The 27,958-nt window shown below is 53.6% G+C and overlaps 1 protein-coding gene across 1 annotated transcript in view; it reads right to left on the bottom strand.

Annotated features, from left to right (window-relative positions):
* Positions 1 to 338: 338 nt before the first annotated feature.
* Positions 339 to 27,958, bottom strand: part of ALAD (aminolevulinate dehydratase) — a 34,107-nt gene continuing 6,487 nt past the window's right edge. Inside the window, exons 2-12 of the mRNA XM_050926412.1 lie at positions 19,484 to 19,621; positions 17,343 to 17,393; positions 15,530 to 15,626; positions 13,316 to 13,451; positions 12,514 to 12,597; positions 12,035 to 12,123; positions 11,619 to 11,674; positions 7,763 to 7,850; positions 6,643 to 6,729; positions 4,148 to 4,277; positions 339 to 1,939 (exon numbers count right to left, since the gene is read on the bottom strand). Of these exons, the coding sequence (XP_050782369.1) occupies positions 1,872 to 1,939; positions 4,148 to 4,277; positions 6,643 to 6,729; positions 7,763 to 7,850; positions 11,619 to 11,674; positions 12,035 to 12,123; positions 12,514 to 12,597; positions 13,316 to 13,451; positions 15,530 to 15,626; positions 17,343 to 17,393; positions 19,484 to 19,596 (999 nt within the window). The 5' untranslated portion in view covers positions 19,597 to 19,621 and the 3' untranslated portion in view covers positions 339 to 1,871. The remainder of the gene's footprint in view (positions 1,940 to 4,147; positions 4,278 to 6,642; positions 6,730 to 7,762; positions 7,851 to 11,618; positions 11,675 to 12,034; positions 12,124 to 12,513; positions 12,598 to 13,315; positions 13,452 to 15,529; positions 15,627 to 17,342; positions 17,394 to 19,483; positions 19,622 to 27,958) is intronic.

Genomic DNA, 27,958 nt, shown 5'->3' with positions numbered 1-27,958 from the left:
TTGTAAGGTAAACGACATCCAATTTGCCAGCAACACCATCTGTTTCTTTGTAGTCTGTAACTCAGCCGAGGGGCCTGTCCTTGTCTTGGAAAGGACACAATCTGTCAAGCTAACAGGGAATGCGATTGGTGTGACTGTACCTCCAGGGAAGATCACAGATCTGCACATACTAGCACAGCTTCTTCCACAGAGGAGTCAGGCTCTTCCCCACCCCCGAAATTATGGCAATGCAGATGTTGAAATGAAATCCCTCTGTTACTCAGAGGAGTGTAGCCACTCCAAGGTGCAGTGGAGTTCCCTCCACCCTCTTCCTTACCAACAACATCAAGTTGCCCAGGTTGTAGACTTGTGGTTTTTGTTTTTATTTTCAGCTGAACTCACCCCAGGCATTGAAGAATATCAGAGGCTGCTGCTAAAACTACCAAAGCAGAGTAGCTCTAGCAATTAATCGAAAACATCTAGACTTCATAATAGTATGATCACCATAAGAACCACGGTACAAATTAAAGTTCTCAGCTATGTTATTAACACCCACGTTAGACTGTTAGGGTGAAGTAATTTTAAAGTGTGCATTGGATAGCAGAGCCAGTCGGGCAACCTAACTGCCTGGTTCTGCCTGCTGCAATGCTGAGTTTGAAACACGGCAGAGGAACAAGCAGTGAGTTAAAACAATTATTTTCATTGGAATTTTTAAAATAGGGAAACATTTCTAGTGCTCTTGGGTTTTAGAGAAAGATTATTTTGACAATACTTCTGTATAAGCTGACAGCATCCTATTAGGGAATCAAAGGCAGAGCTGAACTGCTAGTTGACATAGCCAATGTGAGTGCTAGGAGTTGGTCGTCTGGGTGCTCAGAGCTAAAAGAAACCCCACTAATGCTGGGCAGAAAGTGCAATGGCCCATTAGCAATCAGGACATTATACTTCTAAAGCCCTTATACTGCCTAGCCCCACATGCCCTGTCGCCCTTGAGACAGCAGGGCCACAGCTCAGAACCAAGTCAATATTCTCTGTTCTGTGCAATGACAACAGGTTTAAGGCATAAGCGCGTGTGGAGGGGAACCATCCCCCTGATGGCTCCGAAGCATCTTGGGGTATTTCTCCATATTAAAAAGTTTGAAACAGCATGTTCACCAGAGGAAAGTGGTAGAGTGTCAGCCCAGTGTCTGGCTGACTAGCAAGGGAAGCCCTGCCTGCTTCTGCTACTTCCATGCTTGTGAACCAGACAGCGTTTCTCTGCAGAAAGCCCAACCAGGGGAGAGCAAAGCTCTGCTTGGTGCTGTAGCAAAGGAATCATGTCACTAGTGTACTGCAGGGAGAGCATCTGCAGTGAACGCTTGAGACACCCCCAATGAACTAGCACTCCTGTGAGCAATGTGCTGGTGAACTGTCCCACATCAGCCTTCTCCTGTGTTCCCAACACTCTGGCTAGACTGAGGAGGACATCGGGGTAGAGGAATGGTCAGGAAAGGGTGCTTCCTTTACAAAGAAGCTCATAAAAATCACCCATCTGGTGTCACACAGCGACACATTAAAAGAAACCATCACATTAAGAAGGGGCCTCTTCAAGGGGGGTCGCTGGGGAGATCAGTTCTGGTCCTAAGGCATTTTGATGCCAGAGGAGGGTCTCAGCATTAAGCCCAGTTCTAAAATAACACTTAAAAAATTGCTCTCCTTTGGCTTCTTTGGGCTTAAGTCAGCTCTAGTGCAGGCAGGTGCAGCACCCCTGCAGCCAGTGGTGCTGGACCTGCTTACGCTGGGGCTGGATTCAGCCTCATATCTCTAAGGCCCCATAAAAATCCTCATTTTGCATATCAGTCCTTTCCGGTCCTCGCAGGCTTCCTTCTGTGTGTTGCCTTCACTCAGGCACTTCACGCCTGGTCCTCCTTCAGCCACTTCAGGAGCTGGGGCACGTAGTAGGTGATGATGATATCAGCTCCTGGAATGCAGCAGCAAGGAATGAGTGAGGAGCTGCTAGACACAGTGTCAAGCCAGCATTCCCATGCTCCACAAAGTCCCACTCCATGCCAAGGAGCTGCCATCCTTCCCTCCCACCAGCCAGCCCCCAGTGACTCTAACATACAGCCTGCAGGCTGGGTCAGACCACAATACTGTTTGTGTGGCCCACATGACCTTGAGCTTCTCCAGAATCTCAGCTCTCTGTATTCCTGCACCCCATGGCTACTGAGAAAACCGTGTAACCATGCCCTGGGAGTGAACAAAGCAGGGCTATCTGCCTGAGCCTGCAGGCAGCCTGGAACAATGATTCTGAGGTACAACTCCAATGGCCCCACATCACCGGGGGGAGCTTACAGTTCTGAGTGTATACCTCAACCCATAGACCAACATTCCAGTCAAGAACTCGCCCCTCTCCTCTGAGGGATTTGGACACCCACTCCAACATATTCCTTAGCAACAAGCACCAGCTAGTGGGGAATTCCAGCTCCAAGAGGGGAGCCGGGTCTTGTGTCAGATCACAGGAATGCAGCTGGGAGGACGGGGGATTCCAGAGTCACAGCGGGACTGGACCTGGGTTCAGGAGCTGGACCCTGGGCTCTAAAACAGCCCAGGCAAAGGGCTGCTGAGCTTGGGCTGTGTTTTCCTAAGAAAATACTGTGACATTGCACTCTACATGATTTTCTGAAAGTATGCTGATGAGTATGAATATAATGTAACTGGAATATGCTTCATGCAAAAGGCCTCTTGTAAGGTATCATTACAAAGCTTATCTACTGAGTGTGATCATCCTATTTGTATAAATGTATCACTCTTGTATCTGAAGCTAGAAGTATGAAATATAACTCTGAGGGCCTATTGCAGTTATGCAAAGTGTGGGCCATTAATGGTGGTTTGGAATCTGGATGGCTCCCATTAACCAGGACCAGCTCTGTTTTACTTGTAAGTCCTCCTGTATACATGTGTGCTGGCAAGTGGGTAATGAAGTCTTACAGTGCCATGTGATCATGTCACCTGCACTGGAATCCATCTTTAACCTGGTGCTTTTCCATTGAGAAGGAGGGTGTGGGAACCCAGAGAGGGACAAAGGATTCCCACCTTATGCAAAAGATATATAAGTGGGTGGAACAGAACAATGGGCGGCCATCATGAGGAATCCCGTAGCTACCACCTAAGCTGAAACAAGGGCTGTACCAGGGGAAAAAAGAGTGTGCCCAGACTAGGAAGGCGTCCAGTCTGTGACAGAAACTTACTGAAACAACTCTGAGGGTGAGATCTTACTGTATTCAGTTTTGTTACTGTATTAGACTCAGACTTGCGTGTTTTATTTTACTTAGTAATTCACTTTGTTCTGTCTGTTATTACTTGGAACCACTTAAATCCTACTTTCTGTATTTAATAAAAACACTTTTTACTTATTAATTAACCCAGAGTACGTATTAATACCTGGGGGGGTGGGGAGGGGCAAACAGCTGTGCATCTCTCTCTATCAGTGTTATAGAGGGCAAATAATATATGACTTTAAATGGATTTATTTGGGGTTTGGACCCCACTAGGAGTTGGGCATCTGAGTGTTAAAGACAGGAACACTTCTGTGAGCTGCTTTCAGTTAAGTCTGCAGCTTTGGGGCACGTGGTTCAGACCCTGGGTCTGTGCCGGAGCAGACGGGTGTGTCTGGCTCAGCAAGACAGGGTGCTGGAGTCCCAGGCTGGCAGGGAAAGCAGGGGCAGAAGTAGTCTTGGCACATCAGTTGGCAGTTCCCAAGGGGGTTTCTGTGATCCAACCCATCACAGATACATTCAGAAATAAGCCCCAGTGAATAGATTCCTATACAGCCCCTTTCATCCAGTAGGCTCCCTGCAGCGTGGGGAAGGTGGAGACCCCTTTGCTAGACGAGGAGCCAGGAGATGCAGCAACTCGCCAGGTCAGCCAGGAAGTGGCTGAGCTGGAGTAGAACCCAGGAGTCTGGGCTCCCAGGCCTGGCTCTGGCTCTGCATTCCAGGGTCAGCCTCCAGTACAGTCATGATGGTGACTGGTCCCGCAGTCTCAGGAGACTCCCAAGGTTCAGGCTGCCCACCACTGGGCCCACCACCGGAGTGGGCCCAGAGGGGAAGAGAATCCAGGGCCCCAGTTCCTCCAGCAGCTTGGGGCTTTGCTAGTCATGACGCTGACCCTGCCCAACCTCACTCACCTGCTCGCCTGAACCCGGTGATCACCTCCATGACAGCAGCCTTTAGGTTAAAGGCCCCGGCCTGTGCTCCGTGCCACAGCATGGCAAACTCCCCTGACACGTGGTAAACAGCCAGCGGATGGGTGGGATGCTGAAAAGAGCAGCAGGAAGGTCAGTGAGACAACCCTGACCCCCAAGCTGCATGGCCCAGCTCTGCCGAGTCCTGCAATGCTGGCAGCAAAGCAGGGGCTCTAGGCAGGTTGTTCTATAGCCACCGACTCTCAAGGCCAGGCTTGCACAACTTGTAAAGCGGTGAGGGCCACATTACTCCAAGGAAAACAACTGAGGGCTGAAACCTCCCAGCCCCACAGAAACACCCCACCCCAGGGCCATCCAGCCCTGCGGAAACAAACCCTCCTTCCCCAGCACCGCCCCACCAAAACAGCTGTGGGCCAAAAAGGAAGGTTGGGGGTGGGGAGGTGATACTTTATTTTAAATCAACCAGGGCCTCCCAGCTGAAGAGGTGGCTGGGAGCCCTCAGGGTCCAATTAAAGGGCTCGGGGCTCCAGCGGCTGGGAGAACCCAGCAGGGCCAGCTCTAGGTTTTTTGCTGCCCCAAGCAAAAAAAAAAAAAATTTGGCTGCCCCCCATCCCAGCCCTGGGCTCCCCCCTGTACCTCCCTGCTGCCCCGGCCCTGGGCTCTCCCCCTACCCACCCACCCCCTGCCACCCCAGCACTGGGCTTCCCTCTTTCCTCCCCAGCAGTGCCCTCCCCCCACCCCGCTGCTGCCCCAGCCCTGGGCTCCCCCCCACCAGTGCCCCCCCACACCTCCTGCTGCCCCAGCCCTGGGTCACTGGTAACTCGCTCCCAGGGCGGGTCATTCAGCAGGAATTTTGGATGTGCACAAAACACAGACAGGATTGGTTCCCATGTGGTTACAGAGCTGCAGTAAAGTAGAACAATTTTCAGCTTGTGTGATCGGAGGATATTTGGATGCATAAGACTGTCCTCCATAAATGAGGAAAAGTCAAGATGCCTTTATTATTCTTTTGTTCCACTCTTTGTTTCTATGGGGAATTTGCCAATGCAATATCACTGTCTGCCTTTTAAACAACTAAAAAAAAATAAAAGCAATGGCTGTTGAAAATAGCAATTCCAGTCCTAAAAACCACTGGGAAGCATTTATTGCTTCTTCATTTCTTATCCTACTTTTTCTACAGCAGGTTACAGTGGGTCAGCATATTTGATCTGGGAGAAATGAAGTACCAGCTGCCCAAACTGAGCTTGAGCACTCCTGAATTTTGAGGTGTTCAAATCTGGAAGGCAGGTGCTGGAGGTGGGTGTGGGGGGCTGTGGGCTCCGCAGGGGAGCATAGCAGCAACGTGTCTGGAGCTGCACGGAGCCAGACACGCTGGTCTGAGTGGCACGGTAAGGGGGCTGGGGATTGGAGAAGGGGTAGGGGGTTTCAGGAGGCAGTCAAGGGACAGGGAGCAGGGGGGGTTGGATGGGGTGGAGGTTCGGGGGGGCAGTCAGGGGACAGGCAGCAGTTGGATAAGCATGGGAGTCCCAGGGGTTTATCAGGGGACAGGTAGGGGTTGGGGTCCTGGGGGAGGGGAGTCTCAGAAGGGGGCAGTCGGGGACAAGGAGAAGGGAGGCTTAGATAGGGGCTGGAGTCCCAAGGGGCAGTTAGGGGCAGGGGTCTCGGGAGGGGGCAATCAGGGGACAAGGAGCAGCGGCATTTAGATAGGGAGTGGGGTTCTGGGGGGCAGTTAGGGGCAGGGGTCCTGGGAGAGGGGTATCAGGGGACAAGGACCAACGGTGCTTAGATAGGGGGTGGGGGTCCTGGGGGGCAGTTGGGGCAGGGGTCTCGGGGAGGGGGCAATCAGCGGCCACGGCCGGGATTCAAAGGGCTCTCGGCTGCCCGCAGAGCACCGTATGTGGGGGATTTAGAATCCCTCCGCGGGCCGCACAGTGAGGCTCCGCAGGCTGCATGTTGTGCAGGCCTGCTCAAGGCCTTGGAAGTTACAGAGGGAGCAGTGTCTGCAGTGTGCCCTTAGCAACCCCACCCACAAGATCAGAACCTCTGGGGGGATGGCAGGCGCCAGCACTTCATGGGCCGGTTGTTGGTGTTTGAATGGCTGGATTAAAAACACGCAGCTCCAGTAACTGGGAGGAGTCAGGGCAGAGCTTCCAAGCAGCAAGGCCTCTCCACCCCAGATGGGCACACTAACCAAACACCGGGGTCTAAGCAGCCTGCCATTATCCCAGCCAGAGCAACTCACCGGACTGGTGGGAGCTACAGCAGCATGCCCAGGGGTAGCACGGTGCCAAGGAGCCTCCCCCTAGGGTCAATCACCTGGTGCTCCAGGGACTCCCGGCTCAGGGCCTTTTCTGCCCTCTGCTAGGCCCAAGGGACTGTCCCTTGGCTTCAGTCTCCTGGACGAGCCCAATGCCCACTCTACAGCCACCCACTCTGTGCCCCATCTCCAGAGACAGTTGGTGCAGAACAGGGCTCACTTTGGCCTTGACTTCTCTCACGAGGTCAAGGTATGGCATCCCTGGCTTCAGCATCAGCATGTCTGCTCCCTCCTGCACATCCCGGTCCTGCAAGGAGAGAACAGGTCGTGATGTGGGCCTGTAAGAACAGCACAGGGACTGGGGGAACCAGCGAGTCAGCCTGATGGCTGCAGTCCAGGTCCTAGCCCCAGTGGGAGTGGAGAGTCTGGTCTTCCCAGCACCCTTGGTGCTCCACACGGCCCTAGCAAGGAAGAGAACACAGCTACGGGCAGGCCAGCAGGAGCCATCCTGCAGCCAGCCCCATTCCCACACAGGACAGAAGGCAGGAGGAGGGGGCAGCAGATGATCCCTGAGGCTGTGTGATGTGAAAGGGGTGACAGCGGGTCTGCGTTTCAAGGAGGAAGACCGTGAGGGGAACGGTGCACTTGCCCAGGCCAGCCGCCAGAGGCTGAGGCTCCTTCACGTTAGACCAAACACGAAACCCCGTCCCCTACCCCACAGAGCTGGTGTTGGCTCAGCCACTCCCTCCTCTGTGTGGCTGACAAACGTGAGCCACCACAAGCTGGGTCAAGGGGCTGAAAGACTGAGCTGGGCCCATGGCCTCTGAATCCTCAGGCCCACATGCCAAGTGAAGCCAGGAGAGGACCAGGTGTTTGGCACTGCTGAGCTGGACAACCCCAGGGGTTAGCAATCCTGCAGCTCGCTGCAGGAGATCCTCAGCTGTTCCAGGCCAGTGCCACTCGTGACTGCTCCCACCTCACGGTACTTCCTTACACTGGGGGCAACCCTCCAGGTGAGGTGGGGGTCTAATCAGTGGGACAAGCTTGTTCTACAGCTGCCTAGGTTGTCCCAGGGCAGGTACAACAGGCCTGGGGTCCCGAGGATCTGCCACACCGCGACGCCCATTCCAGTCATTGAAAGGGGTCAGGTCTCGGAGAGGAGGACAGACCCACCTCCTCACTCAGCCCCTGGATCAGCCTGGAGGAGAGGGCGGCTCTTGGCACCCAGCCATGCGGGATCCACTCTGCTGCACGACATTACTGTGACACCAACACCTACTGCTAAGGGCAGCTGGGTTGTGAGCCCCTGGGTGGTGCCCCCAGTAGGCAGACTCACTCACCACAGCTCGCAGGGCCAGGCCCCGGGCACCCGGGGGAAGCTGGTAACAGCGCCGGTCTCCGAACGCAGGTTTGGACAGTGCAGCGTCTCTGGGAACACGAAGGAGACACCAGGCAGTAAAACAGCAGTCTGGCTTCAGAGAATTCCCCGGAACCAGCGCCCCACCTCCCAGGAGAGCCCAGGCACCAGGCGACCTGCCCGTAGTGACCCCTTGCTGGGGCGGAGCAAAGCAGGGGGAAGGCGGTGCCTTAGTAGCATCCCATCCTCCCAACCCAGGAGGCAGCGGCTCGCTTAGCCGCCACGAGCCCACCACTGAGAATTCTGTCCCCAGTGAGGCCTGGCGGCCTGTGACAAAGTGGGAATTTTTGTAATATGTTTATGTAGCCTGTGTGTGCGGGTCAGTTTCCCTCGTATTTTGCAAGGCCGCCCAGTTGAGGAGGGTGGGGAGCAGTTTGCTTTTAGGGCAGGCTAAGAGACATAGGTGTGAATATCGCCTGGCGGGCTGATGCTCTGTCTACACTACAGCTTATGTCAGCAAAACTTATATCACTCAGGGCTCGTCTACACTACCCGCAGGATCGGCGGGCAGCAATCGATCCAGCGGTGGTTGATTTATCACATCTAGTCTAGACACGATAAATTGACCCCCAAGCGCTCTCCTGTCGACTCCGGTACTCCACCGGAGTGAGAGGCGCAGGCAGCGTTGATGGGGGAGCGGCAGCAGTCGACTCACTGCAGTGAAGACACTGTGGTAAGTAGGTCTAAGTATGTCGACTTCAGCTACGTTATTCACATAGCTGAAGTTGCGTAACTTATATCGATCCCCCCCAGTGTAGACCATGCCTCAGGGATGTGAATAAACCACCCCACTGAGCAACCTAAGTTACACCGACAGACGCGTGAGTGTGGACAGAGCTTCTCTTACTGACAAGCTCCGGCTGCTCGTGGGGCTGGAGTAGTTAAGCCGAGGGAAGAACTCTCGCCCGTCGATTGAGAGCAGCTACATTAGAGAGTGTACAGTGGTGCAGCCACACAGCTGTAAACTCTCAGGCCATGTCTACACTAGCACTTATGTCGGCAAAACTTCTGTCATTCAGGGGTGTGAAAAATGCATCCCCCAAGTGACATAAGCTTTGCTGGCATAAGCACTTGTGTGCACAGCGCTGTCAGTGGGAAAGCCTCTCCTGATGACACAGTAAAGCCGCCACTCGTTGACCTGGTTTTATTATGTCGACAGGAGAGCTCTCTCCCAGTCGCATAAGGAGGCTACTGGAGTGATCTTACAGCAGCATGGGTCATTAAAAAGGACTGGCCTGAGGACAATGGCAAATCCAATTAACATGACTGACACCTAGCAGGGAGGTAGATTTTCCCTCTCTCAGGTGGAGAACAAAAGGACTGGGAGGTTGGGGATAAGAGTTGGCTGCTGGAAGGAGTCAGGGCTCACGCCTGGGAACTGACCAAGGAAGTTGGATGGAGACAGACAGAGCTTGGGCAGTGGGGTTCACTACAGCTTGGCTGGGCTCTGGACTAGCCAGAATGGTCTGTGCTTTAACCTTCAGTTCTCCCTGCCAACCTAAGAACTTCCCATGCTGTGTTCCAGCTGACTAATAAACCCGACTGACTTGACAGCGCTGTCTGAGGTCTGGTCTACACTACAGATCTGTATCGGTATAACTGAAAAATCCATCCTCTGAGCGACATAATACCACCGACGTAATCCCCAGTGTAGCCAGCGCTATGCCGGTGGGAGGATTCTCCTGGTGATGTAGCTATCGCCTCTAGGGGAAGTTGATTAACTAAGCCAATGGGAAATCTCTGTCCCATCAGTTTAGAGCATCTTCATGAAAGCACTACAGCAGTTCAGCTGTGCCAATGCAGCATTTTCAATGCAGACCTGCCCTGAGTGTCCCCACAAACACTCACAGAGGTGCGTTAATCCCTGCAGAGTGTACAAGTCTCTGCCACGAGTCCACCTCAGCTGGACTCGCTGGGCAGAGCTCCCACTGTGAAGCAGGGAAGCGGACAGCCCAGAGGTCCAGTCTAAGGAGGTGGTGAGGCCATGTGGCTTGCCCTGGAGGAAGAGGGAGACCCCAGCAGGTCTGGCACACTGCAGGGGTTCCTCCTAGAGACTGTTCCAAAGCTGGAGCATGGCACTGATCCTGTGGATCTGTGACACAGCCCGACCCTAGCAAGCACACAGGCAGCAATGACACAGTCCCTCACCCCAGCTCCCCTAGGCAGTGGTCCCCAAACTTTTTACATCACACTCCCCGGGGCTGGGAGCAGGGCCACAGCTCCAGGAGGGGTAGCTGCAGACAAGGGTAAGGGAGCCCTGGCCAGGAGCTGGGGCTGGGGCCAGAAGTGGAGCTGGATGGCACTCCCTCCCCGCCCCCCAATGGGCCCAGGTCTCAGCCATGCACTGCCCCAAATGTTCCTCTGGGCCCCTCTAGGGGGGCATGCCCCACAGTTTGGGGACCTCTGCTCTAGGGTCTGGAATGAGTTAGTTCAGACCCCACTGTGACGTTGCACTCCATATGTTTTATGGAAATATGATAATGAGTGTAAATATAATGTCACTGGAATATGTTTTATGCAAAGGGTCTCTTGTAAGGTATCATTACAAAGCGTATAAGCTTCGTGTGTGTGGTCATCCTATTTGTATGAATGTATCATTCTTGTATCTGAAACTAGGAATCTGTAGCATAACTCTGAGGTCCTATTGTAATTATGCAAATCTTGCAGGACATGTGAACATGTCACATGATACTGGAATCCATCTTAAACCTGGTGCTTTTCCATTTAGAATGAGGGGTGGGAAACCAGAGAGAGACAAAGGCTTCCTGCCTTGGAACCACTTAAATCCTACTTTTTATACTTAATAAAATCACTTTTGTTTATTGATAAACCCAGAGTAAGTGATTAACACCTGGGGGAGCAAACAGCTGTGCATCTCTCTATCTGTGCTATAGAGGGTGGACAGTTTATGAGTTTACCCTGTATAAGCTTTATACAGAGTAAAATGGATTTATTTGGGGGGTTTGGATCCCATTGGGGACTGGGTGTCTGGGTGCTAGAGACAGGGGTACTTGGTGAGCTGTTTTCAGTTAAGTCTGCAGTCTTTAGGGGCGTGGCCCAGACCTGGGTCTGTGCTGCAGCAGGCTAGCGTGTCTGGCTCAACAAGGCAGGGTTCTGGAGTCTCAAGCCGGCAGGGAAAATGGGCTCAGATGTAGTCTCAGCACATCAGGTGACAGTCCCAAGGGGGTCTCTGTGACCGAATCCATCACACCCATCTCTCCCCACTTTTCTAAGCCAGAGCTCAGCCCACGCAACGGACCTGCCAGCCCAGTGAGTTGGGACCACCCCCAACACTCCCTCTCTGGAGTGAGGGGGACTCTGTGCAGTTTCACAGCAGTTCCAGTCGACTCCACCCTCCCCCTCCTGCCCCAGGTGGCCCTGCTTGAGAAGCAGCTCGCAGGGCTGAGAGCACTGACAAGAAACAGAGCTGAAGCCAGGTGGGAGCAGAAATCATCTCCAAGCCTGGCAGGAGGAAGAGTGAATCTCTGCAGAGCTATACTTTGAGGGACAGATGAAAATCCCTGTGTTGGAGCAAATACTAGCCTGCCCTCCCCATCCCTTTCCTGGAGAAGGAGATAAATTCCCCATTTTACAGATGGGGAAACTGAGGCACAAAGCTCAGTGCAAGTTAGTGAGAGTCCCAGACCCAGAACTCAGGGCTCCGGAGTTCTACGTTCGAACTGCTCAGCTCTGCAGGCCAAACACGAACCCTTTGGGGTCTGACACAGAGCCTGGCCAACACATGGCTCACACTCACCCCCGCCCTGGGAGCCACTCACCTGAAAGGACCATAGAAACAGGAAGCAAACTTGGCACTGTAACTCATCACAGAGACCTGCAAGGGTGAGAGAGACATGGCAGGGAGATCAGAGATGCCTCCCATCCCAGCGTGGAGGTGGAGGAGAAATTCCCTGCTACGATCCCCTTATACTATGTTTTCCAACCCCCCCGCAGGCAGAAGCCTTGGCATTACTCCTCCTCCCCATCCACACCTGCTGGGGCCTGGAAGCCCTTCCCTGTGGCCCCATGGAAGCTACCATCGGACCCTCTGGCCTACCACTGTGGGAAGCAGGGAGCTCCCTTCTCCGCAGGCCTTCTTCCACACCATCTCCCCTCCACCATGCGCACAGCTCCAGCTGTGACACCGCTCCATACTGAGCACGGACTGACCAGAGGGCATGCTGTCTCTGCCCACCTTGTTACCCATGTTATTGGAGATCAGAGCCTCTTTCATGGCTGCGATGCGCCCGTCCATCATGTCTGAGGGGGCCACGATGTGGCATCCTGCAGGGAAAAAGCACAGGCGCTGAAGAACTGCAAGGAGCAGTACTTGCCCCTGGAGCCACTCCTGGTCTGGGGATACTCAGAATTGATGTCCCAACAACCAGGAGTGCCAGGACCTGGCTGGGGAGTAGAGCCACTGAGCCTCTGCTCAGTTTGGCTGGGGATTGCATGTCAGAACCTGCTGGAGGACAGCAACTGGTTCAGACACCCCCACGTCCCACAAGCTGCAGGCAGAGCCAGGGGAGACGGGATGGGCCCACTGCCCTTCAAGGAGAGGCCAGTGGCTGCTGCCCCTCTCAGCATTGCTCAGATATGTTCCTGGTAGGGCCACCAAGCAGAGTGAAGCCAGGCAGCCAGCAAGAACCTGCTGCTGCTACGAACCCCTCTCACCTGCCTTGGCATAGGCTAGCGACACTTCTGCCAGTCGCTGGCAGCTGGCCTCGTTCTGAATGGTGCCATCCTTCCGCAGGATCCCTGCAAGGTGAGCCCAGGGTTAGATGGGAAGCAGAGAGTCACAGAGCACCAGCCAGAACTGCCCAGCGCCCCTCCCCACAGGAGCCCAGCCCAGCAGCAGGGGGCTCTGGAGCAGGGAGGCAGCCTGACACCACACCCAGCTCTGCAGGATTGCAGGGGGTGACTGCGGGGAGGGAGCAGGTTCCTGGAGACGGCTGGAATCTGGAGGGGGGTTCAGCACAGCCTGGGAGTGAGACCAAGGCCCTGCTGGCTGGAGGTGGTGCGTCCATCCCAACCGCTGAGGGAGCAGGGTTAGGACAAAGGAGGGCGGGCTCCAGTGGTCGTGCTGGGGAGGGAGGGCCCTGGCAGGCAAAGCCCTGTGCACTAACTCACAGCTGGCTGTGGGGCCACATATGAGGCGAATAGAGCAGCCAGCCGTGCATCGCTCAGGCACTGCAGCCTTTGATCTAATTCTGCCTTCCCCCGTAAGGTCCCTGTGCCCCATGGCAGACTGGCCTCCACGCTCACTGCCCTGGCACAGCCGGCACGTTGCACCATGGAGTTACGTGCAGACAGGGGGCAGGGGGCATCTCCAAACATCCCCAGCAAAGAGCCCACTAGCTGAGCACACGCCAACGAGGCACTTCCTCCCCTCCCAGCCGGCAGCCTGGCTCATCTCATAGCCACCAATTAATGCAGAGAAGGGTGTGCGTGGGGGGATGCCTGCCCTGGTGCTCACCGCAGTGCCCGTGAGAGGTATAGGGGCACAGGCAGACGTCACAGGCGATCAGCAGCTCTGGGAAGGAGGAACGGATCTTCTTTATGGCCTGGATGGCTGGGGTGTTCTCAGCATCGGCCGCCGAGCCCCTTTCATCCTGCAGGGGGAAGAGATGGTTCCCTGTAAATCCACAGGGCCAAAGGGCACCCTGCGCCCCAAAGAACCTCACTTCTCTGCAGGGTCCCCTCGCCCAGCACAGACCCCGCAGGGGCACAAAGGCTGAGGGTGCAGGAAGGAGGGGCCCCTATCCTGTTGAAACTGGAGCCTGGAAAGGGCCCGGGGAGTTTTTGGAACAGCAAGGGATCAGATGTGGATTTACATTTCATCCCAAGGACAGCAGCTTCCCCAGCCCCTTGGGGGGGGTCAGCAGTGACTGACGGTGAGCACGCTCCGTACTGAGCCAGCCACCCTGCTCCCCACAGCACAGTACTGCCCCCTAGTGCCACCCAGGAGTCAACACTGACTCGGGGTAAGTGCCCCCTCCTGAGTCACCTGCACCTCTAGCGCCAGGCTGGGCACTGGGGTCAGCACTGACGAAGGGCAGCGGGCTCCGCAGCCACTTGGGATGGTCTGGGGAGGTCTCCCATCCAAGTGCTGTCCTCTCTCTACCCTGCTTAGCTGACAAGATCTCACCAGCCATGGCCCAAGATCTCAGAGAAAAAGTGAAAACGCAGCAGAAGGACAAAGCTGGTGACTATGAACCTCCCAGCTCACCTGTTCCCCCCACCCCCGTTCTACCTGGGACACTGCATTAAACACCCCATAACCCTTCACCCCACCCCATTCTACCTGGGGCACTGCATTAAACACCCCATAACCCTTCACCCCACCCCATTCTACCTGGGGCACTGCATTAAACACCCCATAACCCTTCACCCCACCCCATTCTACCTGGGGCACTGCATTAAACACCCCATAACCCTTCACCTCACCCCATTCTACCTGGGGCACTGCATTAAACACCCCATAACCCTTCACCTCACCCCATTCTACCTGGGGCACTGCATTAAACACCCCATAACCCTTCACCTCACCCCATTCTACCTGGGGCACTGCATTAAACACCCCATAACCCTTCACCCCACCCCATTCTACCTGGGGCACTGCATTAAACACCCCATAACCCTTCACCCCACCTCTGTTCTACCTGGGGCACTGCATTAAACACCCCATAACCCTTCACCCCACCTCTGTTCTACCTGGGGCACTGCATTAAACACCCCATAACCCTTCACCTCACCCCATTCTACCTGGGGCACTGCATTAAACACCCCATAACCCTTCACCCCACCCCCGTTCTACCTGGGGCACTGCATTAAACACCCCATAACCCTTCACCCCACCCCATTCTACCTGGGGCACTGCATTAAACACCCCATAACCCTTCACCCCACCTCTGTTCTACCTGGGGCACTGCATTAAACACCCCATAACCCTTCACCCCACCTCCGTTCTACCTGGGGCACTGCATTAAACACCCCATAACCCTTCACCCCACCTCTGTCCTACCTGGGGCACTGCATTAAACACCCCATAACCCTTCACCCCACCCCCCGTTCTACCTGGGGCACTGCATTAAACACCCCATAACCCTTCACCTCACCCCATTCTACCTGGGGCACTGCATTAAACACCCCATAACCCTTCACCCCACCCCCGTTCTACCTGGGGCACTGCATTAAACACCCCATAACCCTTCACCCCACCCCCGTTCTACCTGGGGCACTGCATTAAACACCCCATAACCCTTCACCCCACCCCATTCTACCTGGGGCACTGCATTAAACACCCCATAACCCTTCACCCCACCTCTGTTCTACCTGGGGCACTGCATTAAACACCCCATAACCCTTCACCTCACCCCATTCTACCTGGGGCACTGCATTAAACACCCCATAACCCTTCACCTCACCCCATTCTACCTGGGGCACTGCATTAAACACCCCATAACCCTTCACCCCACCCCATTCTACCTGGGGCACTGCATTAAACACCCCATAACCCTTCACCCCACCCCATTCTACCTGGGGCACTGCATTAAACACCCCATAACCCTTCACCCCACCCCCCGTTCTACCTGTGACACTGCATTAAACACCCCATAACCCTTCACCCCACCCCCGTTCTACCTGGCGCACTGCATTAAACACCCCATAACCCTTCACTCCCACCAACCTTGGGGACTTTAGTGGGGACGCCAAAGATCAACACGCACTTCAGCCCCTCGTCCACCAGGGGGCGGAGCATCCCCTCCAGCTTGTTGACTCCATACCTAGAAGAACACAGGTGTGGGGGTGGTGCTGGAGGCCACCCCAGTGCCCCTCCCCGACACAAATCAGCCAGGGCTCTGAGCTGGGTCAGTGCACGCAGCCCCTCGGCAGGCCAGGCACCGCTCTGCAGGCTGGCTACCCACAGGCAGCCCGGGTGCCAGACCAGTGTCCCCAAGCAGGGCGTTCCCAGGGTAGCGCAGCTGTCAAGCAACGAGGATCCCCGAGAAGGAGACCCCACATGGCCCAAGGCTAGGGCAACTAGCCGGGCATGGCCCTGCCCATCATTAACCCTCCTCAATGCCAAGGCCAAGTCCTCCACCTCCCGGGAAGGCCTGTGTAGCCAACCCTCAGGCACTGCCGGGGACTGGGCCTCTCGCCACGCCACCCAACAGGAAACTCCTGGCCCTCGCTGCCAGGCCTGCCTTGCCCCCAACACAGGGAGAGCCGCGTGTCTCCCCTCCCTGCCCACAGAGCCCCAAGCAGGCTCCCGGGAAGCACTGACTCTCCCATTCTCCTCTCCCATCCTAGGGGGGTTTTATCCCTTTCACTGGCATGGCCATTCCTGCCCAGCCAGTGCCATTGCATGGAGGTTCCTGGATTCAGGGGGGGTGGGGGGTCCCAGGTGAATGCTCCATGCCCCACCCTTCCCCTCGCACGGGCCAGGGGATAGGGCCAGCACTCGGTGACTTTCTCCCTGTCCTTGCTTCCTGAATGGGGGCAGGGCAGGTTTCAGTCCCACTTACTGAAGAGCTTTGCAGGCAGCTGAGCATTCAGCCAGAGCAGATGCCTGCTGGAGATCCTGGGAGCAGCCATGGGAGGAGCAACCTGGCGCCTTATCTGGGTCCCCAAAGGGGCAGTGGGCAGGGCTGGCTGGCGTTGTCTCTGCTGCCTGGGGACGAGCCCAGGGCCCTGATAGGCTGATCCCAGCCCAGTCACCTCAGCAGGGCGAGGGCGCTGCCCTTGGACTCTCCATTATCTCCCTGTTCATTACAAGGCCCTGCCCAGCCTCACATTTGTGGCTCAGCTCTGCTGGGCTTCGGCTCTGGAGGCAGGACCAGCGGTGCCAGGAAATGCATGGAGGGCGTCTGGGAGCCACCACCCCACGGAGGGGGGACTGCAGAGGGTTGCCCTCCGCCCTGACAGTGAGCGGGACCAATTCCCCAAGCCCAGCAGCATTGCCCTTGCTCAGACCCAGGTCCCTCAGACTTAAACGGGGCAGGGACTTTAGTCTAAAAACCCACCCCAGCTCCCGCCTCCCCACTGCCCACTTCTCAGGCACGACATCTCCCTCCACAAGGGCCAGAGAAGCCAGGCCAGTGCCCTGCTGACAACTGCCTGTCACCTGGTGAGATCCACAGCCCAGCCAGGGCCAGCGAAAGGGGACGCCTGCTGCTGCTGGAATTAACTGGTGCATTATGGGAATTCCTGGTAGCTATCCCATAGTGCCCCAGTGCATGCTCACAGTTGGCGGCATATTCTCAGTTCACCCTCCTCTATGTCCCCATGCGCATCCCCAACACGGAGGCAGTGGGGGCTCCGCTGTCCTTGGCTAGAACAAGATGGGGGGGACAGAATGGCCATTAAGAGCTCCCCACCCTGACCCCAGCAGCCTGGAGCTGGGAAGTCCCAGGCCCCGTCCCTTGTGACAAGGCACATGGCAGGGAGCCCTGTCCAGATTGCAGAGCACTGCTAGCACAACGATCTCCGCAGACTCCTACCTGGCCTGTCCAGGGAGGCTGGCAATGGGCTCCACCGCATCGGGGCTGTCACTGGGGAGTCAAACAGGACAAACAGCCAGTGAGAGTTCGGCTCCCCACGAAGTGAGGCTGCGAGCAGGGAGAGCTCCGTGACCGGACACGTCGGCTGTGTGTAAAGCCGGGCAGCCGAGCGAGTGAGCCAGAGATCGGGCTCATTCCCTGCACCAGCTGCTCAGTCCCTAGAAACACAGCCTCTGAGCCCCATGAGCAGCAGGAACAGGCATCCCACCCCCTTGCCTCTCAAGTCCCAGAGCAGGAGCTCTGCAATGAGCCAAAACGTCGTCCGTCTGGGGGTCAAACAGCTTAGACCTCGACGCTGCAGTGCAGAGCCACTGAGAGCTCACCAGAGAGCAGAACAAGGCCATGCAGCAGCAGGGCCAAGGCAGATTACAAAGGGAGCTCTCCGGCTCACTAGGGGTTAAGGTCTCAACTTTCTGAACCTGATCCACAGGGTCCCATGCCGCTCTTGGGGGGACCAGCCGAGGAGAAGAGAGGGGGAAGCCCCGCCCCGTCTCTCCTTTAGGTGGCTGCACACACTGCATTTCCCTTGTGGCTGGGAGGGGGCAGCAAGCTTCGTCCAAAGTGCCACCCTCAAAGTCACCACAGCGGGCACAGACCAGCGGTTGGCCAGTTCTGCCTCCAGTGCTGGCTACAGAGGATCATCTGCATGGGGTCTTCCCACCACAGGCAGAAAATGTCACGCCGAGGAGAGCCCAGCCCTGAGAGCAACCAGGCCAGGCTTCCCCTGAGCCCCAGAAGCTGTGGCAGGTGCCATGCAGGGAGGGGCTCAGAATGAAGCAAGTTCACAGCCTGGTGAACCATTCAAGAGACCAGATGTCATGGAGTCCCTGGGCGATGCTCTGGAACTGCTCCCTACGAAGCCAGTCAGGACTCTGGGGAGCCTCCTCTCTCTGAGCAGACTGTCTGCAGGGCAAGAAGCTCACACAGCTTCGATCTTCCTGGGTCTGACCTCAGAGCATTCAGCTATGCGGCCATAGAGAAGGAACGTCAGGCCATGGCGTGGGCTCCTAAAGGCTGCAGCCGGATCTATTTGGGCGGCACTTCACTTGTACACGGACCACGCACCCTGCCATGGCTGCACCAGATGAGGACTCGCTGCGGGAAGCCAGAGGGCCCTGCACCCTGACTCTCAGCCAGCCGGTAAAACAGAAGATTTATTAGTTGACAGGAACTTAGCGTAGGACAGAACTTGTTAGCACAGAAATCAGAGACTTTCAGCAAAGTCCATCTTGTGGGGAGTGGAGCCCAGAGCCAGGGATCTGGTTCTCACCCTGCGCAGCATCTGTGCAGGCACCTGGAGCAACCTCCGCAAAAGTCACACACCCTTATTCCCACCACCTAGACACTGGTGCAATACACAGGGAAACTGAGGCACACACAGCATTCATGCAGAACGGTAAGACTCACATACAACATAACAAGGGAAAATCCCCACTTTGTCACACCAGATTCCACAGGGCTCACGGCCTCATTCAAACACAGCCCGCTCAGGAGGGGATGTACAGCTCTAAGCCTGCCAGCATCCCATAGGCCACATCAGAAACCGCCCCAGCTGAGGAGCACACGCAGACTGGCTCCACCACCCCAGGATGGACACCTCAGCCCAGCAGCCCTGGCATTTCTGGGAGGATTAGCAAAGCACCCCAGGGAGGCACCAGGCTGGTCACAGACACAAGCTGGTTCAGATCCAGGGAAAGGTTGCAGTGAGCAGCTTCCCCTCGACGTACAGAGGTTACTACGGGGTGACATGCCCATGGCCACTTCCGCTCCGATGGGAATTCAGAGCAGTAGGGCAGGAAGCTGCCCTGCCCTTCCCCACCCAGCTAGGACAGCACTGCACACTCTGCCAAAGGCAGGACGCTGCTGTAGAGGGACCATGGCTCTGCTCAGGATGGCAGCTCCCACGTCCCGAGGCAGGTGGCCTGCAGACTCAGGGGCTGCACACCAGCTGGGAGCCGCTGCCCCTTTGCGTGATCTCCTCTGAAGCAAGGAAGCTGCTCCACGGAGCTCTGTCTGCACATTCCCGGAGAGATTTCCTCTCGCTTCCTCAGCTGGGAGCACAGGCTCCAGCCCTCACTTACGTGACAAAGATGGGGTAGATGAAGTTAGAGGCATCGAAGGCCGTGGCTGAGGCCTGCCAGGAGCGCAGCACAGGGTGGAAATAGCCGCTGTGGAGCAGAGACTGTGCCTGCATCCTGGAATCTCAGCAACGGGAGAGCCTGAAAAACACATGGCGAAACAGCAATTTAGAGGCTGCATCCCAGGGAGAGTCACTGAAGCTACTGCCTCAAGCCCTGCTCCAGGCAGCCTCTGACAGGCTGTGCCCCGTGGGAACACAAGAGCATGGCTAAGCAAGGGGCTTCCACTGCTTCCCTCGGGAGACGATTCCACAGTTCAGTTGATAGCAACTGATACCCAAGCCAAGCTTTCCTGTGATTTGCCATGTGGACAGGGCACTGGGCTGGGAGCCAGGGGACTTGGGTTCTAGGAAGACTCCATGCCTCAGTTTCCCATCTGTAAAACGTGGATGATACTCACCCACCTCTGCAAAGCACTCAAAGATCTATGGGTGAAAAGGCAAATTATTCAATTCATCTATATCTGTCACCACCAACCACGCCTGGCTGGCTGCCACAGCAACACCACACCCTGTCCCCACGCCTGGAACTCTGCAGCTAGCACTTGGGGGCACCTCCCACATAAAAGGTGCCTTACAAAGCCCGTCTGAGTCTGGAGAATCTGGGTCAAAGAATCCAGCTGTAATTGTCTAGCCCAAACATACTTAACCCTTCAGGGACTGCTGATGCTGTGAGAACATCTCCCCAGACCAGCACCACTCATGCACCAGTGATGTTAGTTTCTGTACCCAGTCCCAGGTAACAGAGACAAACAGGAACTGAACTGCCTGCGCGCAGGACCAAGACCCATGTACTGCTCCAGAGATATCCGCACACCATCCCACCAAATGCTTTCATCTCTGGTTAGTACGGAGATTTAGGTCGTGCAGATCACATTCTCCCCATGGCCACGTGGCTTCTCTCCTACAGCAATCACAACAGGACTTCGGCAGCTGATCTGCCCCAGACAGCTAGAGCTACAGGAGGCAGAACGCAGTCACGTCTAGCTCTACATGTTCTTGAGAGCGTGGCTGACAACATCAAGTGATGACTGAAGGAGGAAGTAAAGACCATGAGGATCCAATCGGCAGCATTATGATCCGATATCTGGCAAGCCACTACAGCTAGACAGCAACCTCCTTGGGAATCCCCTTCCCAAGGTTCTCTACCAGCCATGCCGTCCAACTGTCCCACGGTCACTGGCCCTTGGCCTCGCGGTGCTTCCTGGCCTGAGCTCAGGGCTGGACACTGCCCATCCCAGCGGGGTTATTAGTGACAGACCCTTCTGCAAAGGCTGCATTTGCATTAGGGAGGAAAAGCAGAGGCACCCCTCAAGCGGATACGTGGATACTGCAGCCCAGCTATTCCCGTGAGAAGAAGAGGAGGCTCAGAATGGGGAGTCACTGGCGGGGGTCCCCGAAGGAGCCAGGAGAGGCAGGCTGCAGTGCAGTGACTGCCACACACAGGACGCCTGGACAACGACCACTGGTTTGCTCAGCGTGGAGGTGGAGGCAGCTGCCAGCTCTGAACAGCTATCCAACAGGCAGGCTCCAAAGCTGCCAGCGCTGGTGAGCTGCAATGGGTCAGGCAGACACCACATCCCCTCTCCTCTCGTCACTACTACAGTGGGAACCCCCCCCTCCACATCCATTAACACAGTGAAGGACATTGAGCCACACTGCTCTAGGGAGAGGCTACGTCCCTCACAACCCTCGGCCCTGAGAGAACCCCGAGATACAGCAAGAATGAGGCTGCCAGCATCCAGCTGTGCACAAGCCAGCCCCTCAAGCTCCGGGGGGACTTGCCCGAGCCCCCTCAATCCTCCACCTCCCTGCACAGCCGCAGAGGGCAGCTGTGCACAAAGGGCCTTGTGCTGCCAGGCCAAGTGATCTTTGCTAGCTGTAGTAAGAGGAGGCCTCTGATACCAAAGTTTATATCTTAGGGCCTCCTCTTACTACATTTTTTTGTTGTTGCAACAAAAGTCAATTTTACACCCTTTAAAAAAAATATATATATATAAAATGTGGTACCACACTATTTTAAAATCATGGTTGGGGTATAATCATAGTATTATTAACACCAATTTTTTGTGCAAAGTTCAAAAAGGTTCAGTTACAAATATATGTACATATATTTCTGCCTCAACAAATAATGCAATTGCAAACAAAAATAATTTTCTTTTATCAATCACAGTTTTGTTTTTTAATTTTTTTTTTAAATTGTTATTCAAAGAAAAAATGTGAAGGGAAACCTCAACATTAAGGTAAAAATAATATTAACAAAATGTCAGTTTCTTGTTTGGGCTATAGTTATAAGAATGTCATAGCCAATATGTTTTAAAATAACAATTTATGCATAAAGCTAACCAAACAATTTCAACAGGTTCCCACGTTTTCAACAGGTTTCCACCTTTGGCTCCCAAACATGGCAAAGCATTTTGAAAGTATACCCTCAAAGACCCTCAAAGTATTTGCAAGTATCTGTATTTAAAATTTATTTTGGTTTAATTCTATAGTTGGTTTAATTTTATATGTTTTTCTTTTGTTATGTTATGTTAATTGGAAGCAATGGTTGTTAAAGTTTGTGCTTCTAAACAGTTAACAAAAGTGAAATTGGTATCACAAGCAAATTAACTCTAACTCTAAAAAGCTTGTTGAAGTTATGTTAATAAAAACAAAGTATTCAGCAAGGAAAAGCAATACCCCTTCTCATGAAAGATTGTGAGCATTTATTTTAGCTGTTAAGCATTACATTTAGTATAAAATATTAGTAATGCACCCCAAATGAAAATGAATGTCTAGACAACAATTGCAAAAGTATAGCTTATGTTATAAAAGGCTCGGTCCCTATTACATTGTTCTTATTACAGTGTAAACAAACTAAGTTAAAACTGTGTATTAAGTTTGTGTTACTGAAAACAAACAAACAAAAAACTTTACTATGTTAACTAACAAACGTTGTTTTAAGTTGCATCTCACAGACCAAAGATGCCAGAAAATATCACACCCTGAAGACACCAGATAATAACTGTATACAGTGAAGAAACCTCCAAGCATCAAGAAAAGAAAAATGCTTTATAAATAAGAGACTGTTCAAATACACCTCTACCTACCATATATGGACAACTAAGTTAACAATCAGACAAAAATCACTAGCTGGACCAGAAAAACTGTCATTTAATTTCAACTTGGTTACTGTGTAAAAATAACTGTATTCTTACTCTACTACTGTATCATCACTGTACTGCTGTATTATTGCTGTATTGTATTATTGCTGTATGATATGTACAATGTGTATAACCTTGCTAAACTGTTTAACCAATCCACAGGTAAAAATCAACAAACGAATGGCAGCAAACACCATGAAGGCAAGGAAAAAACAAATTGGTAAAGAAATTAAGTTACATAGTAACTAAAAATTGGTAAACAAATTGCCTGTTAGTACCAGTCGTAATTTGGGTCAGTAACACTGCATCCTAACTGAGGCACATGTTATTCAAAACAATCTTGTTCAGTGTCTGGGTACCAATATTAAATCCCGACACAGCAATATTTGATAAATTGGTTACTGTCCATTCAGTAGGTTATCTGGAAGACAGCATCCATAAGAAACAACTGGATCTACATCAACCACTGGTGTATCACAGAGCAGTTCAACCAATGGAACAGAGAAGCTACCCACTTCTGTTTCCTGCCCAGTAAAGCTTAGCTAAGGGTGACGACCAGCAGCAAGGGTAACCTATAACATGAATGGACAGTGCTGTGTAGTAACTAATTACAATATATTTATATATAAAGGCCTCAGTGGTAGTGTCACTACTCCACATTTCTGTTTTACTTCTCATATACATAGCACTGTGGGACACACTATCACAACCCCTATCCCAGTATTTCAAAATACTCAGCCTACTACTACTAATGGAATTGCCCTAATGAAAGTGTGTTTCTATCTGTGTCACCAAAGTAAAAGGGCCAGAGTACACCAGCAGCCTGGAAAAACATGGTTACACTTGGATATAAGTTGGTGTCATATGTACACATACATACTATGCATATAGGCCCATACACACTACAAATATATATGCAATATCCATATAATTCATATTAATTATTTGGGAGTGCCTTTAAGACTCAATCATAATACTACATTCCTCAGTCATGGTCCCGGGCCTAACATTCCCAGGCCCACCAGAAGGGACTAAAAAATAATTGAATAATAAAATCTGCCTAACAGTCGTATGAGGGAATGTGCAGACTAAAAAGACAGATGGGGCATGAGTGTATGGATGGTAAAATAAGGTAATCACATAACAGTGTTTAGCCCACTGGGTTATCTTTAGTCCATGCATTATGCTTTTCCAGGACGATGGGTAAACATCCTCCCCATAAAAAGACAAAAAGTGGGGAATGTAGTAAGAGGAGGCCCTAAGATGTAAACGTTGGTATCAGAGGCCTAGTATGAGGCCTGAACTAAAATAATGGCCAAGACTTTGCTAACATAAAGCAAAGTGAAGCAGTGAGCCAGAGGCAGGCCCCGCTCACAGAAGCTGCAAGGAAAGGGCTGATGCTGCAAGAAGATACGTACCTAAAAGGTACTGAACACTAGAGATCAGAACATTCACATACTGGTACATTCCACACAGATAACAAGGAACAGACTGACCCATCCCAATGACAGGGGCAAAAGGGTAATATAATGGATAGAGTTGTTTTGATCGAACCAACATGTACAAGGTGAGAGGCGGCACCTTACTACGTAGAGGGGTTGTACCTTGCTATGTAGAAGGGTTGTACCTCAATACGTCAGGAGTGATGTGTAACTTGTTTGTACCTGTGTATAAGAATGCATCCTTGGGGTGATGTCTTTGTCCGGCCGGAGGGGCAGTGGAAAGTCCCGCCACTGACTGAGCCGAGTCCATTGACCGTGGGTACATATTCATAGTATGCCCTGAGTTAGGCTAAGAAACCTACAGAGAACTATTATTGTATCCAATACGGCAATAAACCTGGCCGACGTGCCTTCGTACCTTACTAGACTCTGTGGTCACTGGGGGTTCTCTTCGGGTCTGCTGTGTCAGCTATCTGCGCAGAGCTGGGGCAGCACAAGAGGGAACACATATGCATGCAGCTGAGTGATACCAACAAGGAGAGAGCAGAGCACCACACCGGTAGCATCTGAGAACACATCTGACAACACTAGACTCCAGCACCCAGAGCAAAACAGAGCCTTAGGGAAGTGCCAGGAGCAAAGAGACTGGGTTTCTGTTAGAGAAGCTGGAATCCAGCCAGTAAAAGAAAGAAGCAGATGTGAAAACCAGAGACCAGGCACTGACAGTGGAATCTATCTGTACCCTCCCACTCATCAGGATAGTATCCAAGAGCATTCCTCGTAAGATCAACAGCAACTGTGCAGTCCCCTGCGGACCTCCAGGATTTCATTTTCAGGGCTGAAACTCTGCTTGGGATAGAGATTTTGTTTCTGAAATAAAAGTTAGAAAAGCCTGATCCAGTCAGCATGGCCATGCCAGGCCCACGCAGGATCGTGTCCTACACCAAACGCTTGGTCCAGTCCAACAAATGGCCCAGACCCCTTCTTTGAGCAGCAATCCCAGAGCTTTCCCCATACTCAGATTAAGCCTCCGCATAAGGGCGAGCAGGAGCCAACTAGCCCCTATTTGCTCAGAGCTGCGTTCACGGAGTTGAGTTCTAGTCTATGGCAGTCTCATGATCACCTTGTGCTCCACACATCATCTGTCACCCACAGCTTTGTCTGGACTATGGGTTAGAGTTGTGGTGCTGGGTTGTCATCTCTTCTAGAATTCTAGCCCAGACAAAGCTATTGTACATTAGCACCTGCCGACCCAGCTCAGTTACAGCCTAGCCTGCCAGCTCCGAGCCCGGGGTGGGCCTGCGGGCACGCCCCCAACACAAATACAGCAGCAAAGCACCAAATGGCCATGAAGAGCTCCAAGAAAGGACCTGACAAGCCAATCCCCAAAGAGTTGTGCTGCATGGGAAGTCACCAGGAGAGGAGCTCTCACAGCGGGCAGCCAGACAGTTACCAGGTTACAGCTTGCTGATGCAGAAAGCAGCCCTGGCAGATCAACTCGCTCACAGAGGGTGGGAGGATAGTAGGGGAGCCTGGAACCAGCAGCTCCGTTGCACTCCAGTTCTGCCTCGTAAGGGAGGCGATATGGGAGGCACCAGCTCAGCACAGGCAGCTTTGGAGAATGATGGTGCAACGGGGGTTTAAGAATTCGGCCCTTGGCCGGAAAAGGCTGGAGGAGCCAGAGACACAAGAGGGGGCAAAGACCCTGGAAAGGCCAGACTGAGCAGCTGCTCAAAGGTCTTCGCTCAGAAAAAGAACCAGGCCTGGAGCAGGTGGCCCCAAACAGGGATGTGGGGAGGCTTGCAAGGGAGAAAGAGGAGCAGGGTGCTATCGTCATGTCTGTATTTAGGCCTTGTCAAGGACAGTTTGTAACTAGGCTCTGCTGCATGGGAAATGCCGGCCCATCACTTGCAGAGGAGGTCACCTGCAACTCGTAGCCCAGGCAAACAGAGCTGGCCAGGTGGGTGCGTTTGGCCAGGCAGAGCTATGACAATGAAGTAACGCATGTGAAGCAGGAGCATGGTGTCCGGAGGGAGGGGGGAGGAGAGAAGAGATGGGGTTTGAGCAGATACCAGATTCCCACAAGCTTTGCAGTGAGCAATCCAGCTCCACCGTGTGCATCTCTGCAGAGGGAAGATACAGTCCTGTTACCGGGACTGCCTGGGAACGTGGGCGGAGTGGTGCAAGGCAGGGCACCCAGCACAGGAGGAGCAGAGAGGCACTGCCACAGGCAGCATGATGCAGAGCAGAGCAATGCTGGGGGAAGAGCTGGGAAAGCAGCCCTGAGCAGAGCACATGCAATGAGGCAGAGACCAGACCCACCGCCTGGGGTCTGAGGCCACACAGCTCAAAGACACCGGGACATGAAATGGCCTCCAGGGGGTAGCGTCCTGGACAACGGCCACCAGACAGGAGGGTTAACACTGGGAGCTACACGGGGCTTTCTGGGGGTATCAGAACCTTCCCTGAATTCTGAGCAGCAGCATGATCCCCCCTCCCTCCCCGGGCTAGCGCTGGCAGACAGCTTCCATCACCACCCTCTAAACCTCCCCAAACCTCGAACTAGAACACGAGGGCTTTGGGGAGGATTAGGGCCATGTCTGCCCTCTGACTTCACCACCCTGCCTCTCTCCACGGGCCCTTCTCGGAGACTGGCTCTAGCTCGGTCACAAGACACAGGCCGGATGCAGGCACCACTGGGGGACCCTCTGCCCTGCGTTATACAGGAAGTCAGACTAGGCGAGGGGTCAGCAACCTTTCAGAAGTGCTGTGCTGAGTCTTCATTTATTCACTCTGATTTAAGGTTTCACATGCCAGTCATACATTTTAATGTTTTCAGAAGGCCTCTTTCTATAAGTCTATAATACATAACTAAACTATTGTTGTATGTAAAGAAAATAAGGTTTTTAAAATGTTTAAGAAGCTTAATTTAAATTAAAATGCAGAGCCCCCTGGACTGGAGGCCAGGACCCAGGCAGTGTGAGTGCCACTGAAAACCAGCTCATGTGCCGCCTTCGGCACCCGTGCCATAGGTTGCCTACCCCTGGACTAGACTATCTAAAGCTCCTTCTGGTCTTAAAATGTTGGGATCTAAATGGGACAAAGGGACAAGCCTAAATCCAAGCATCACACAGTCAGATCCAAGCTTCGGCACTCAGGTTTGTCTTATGTTTGGCTGAAAATGCGTCACAAGCGCAGCCAAGGCACATGACCAGATCTCCCTCCAGCAGCAGCCCACATCAAGGCTATAGCTCGGTCACAAGACACGGGCCGGATGCAGGCACCATTGGGGGATCCAAATAGCCTGCCACTCCCTCCTTCAGCTCACGTGGTAGGGGCCTGTATGCCTGGTGCGGAAGGGCCGGGGGCCTGTCCTGCTCTGTGTCCTGAACAGGACTCACTCCACGACACCTCTGCAAAGCTCCCTGGAGAGCATGGGGTTGATCTGAGATGCTGCTGGCGGGTGTCTCACTCAGTTTAACTTCAAAAACAGCCACAGCTCCGCTTCGGGGTGAGACCTTCATCCCCCAGAGGCAGATTCCAGCCCATGCTGCGATTGCTCCAGCTCCTGCCTGCCCACAGCCCCCAGGGCCAATGCTACCTCCAGTGCATGCAGAGGTGAAGCTAACCCGACTGTTGCACCGTAGCAGCCAAATGAGAGACCAGCAGGGAAGGGAAGCAACCCGGCTTCCCCTTCACTTCAACACGCGTTTGCAAGAAGAGCCTGGTTCTGCCCCATGGCAGCAGGCAGGAGGGTCGGACTCAAACCCCCACGGCTCTATCCCCAGTACCTCAGGAAAGGCTCCTATGGAGCCGGCCTGGGAAGTGAAC

This window comes from Gopherus flavomarginatus, chromosome 17, assembly GCF_025201925.1.
Source record: "Gopherus flavomarginatus isolate rGopFla2 chromosome 17, rGopFla2.mat.asm, whole genome shotgun sequence".
In the NCBI taxonomy this organism is placed as follows: domain Eukaryota; kingdom Metazoa; phylum Chordata; order Testudines; family Testudinidae; genus Gopherus; species Gopherus flavomarginatus.
The sequence above is the reverse complement of the archived record's forward strand: the minus strand, read 5'-3'. Positions and strand labels throughout refer to the sequence as shown.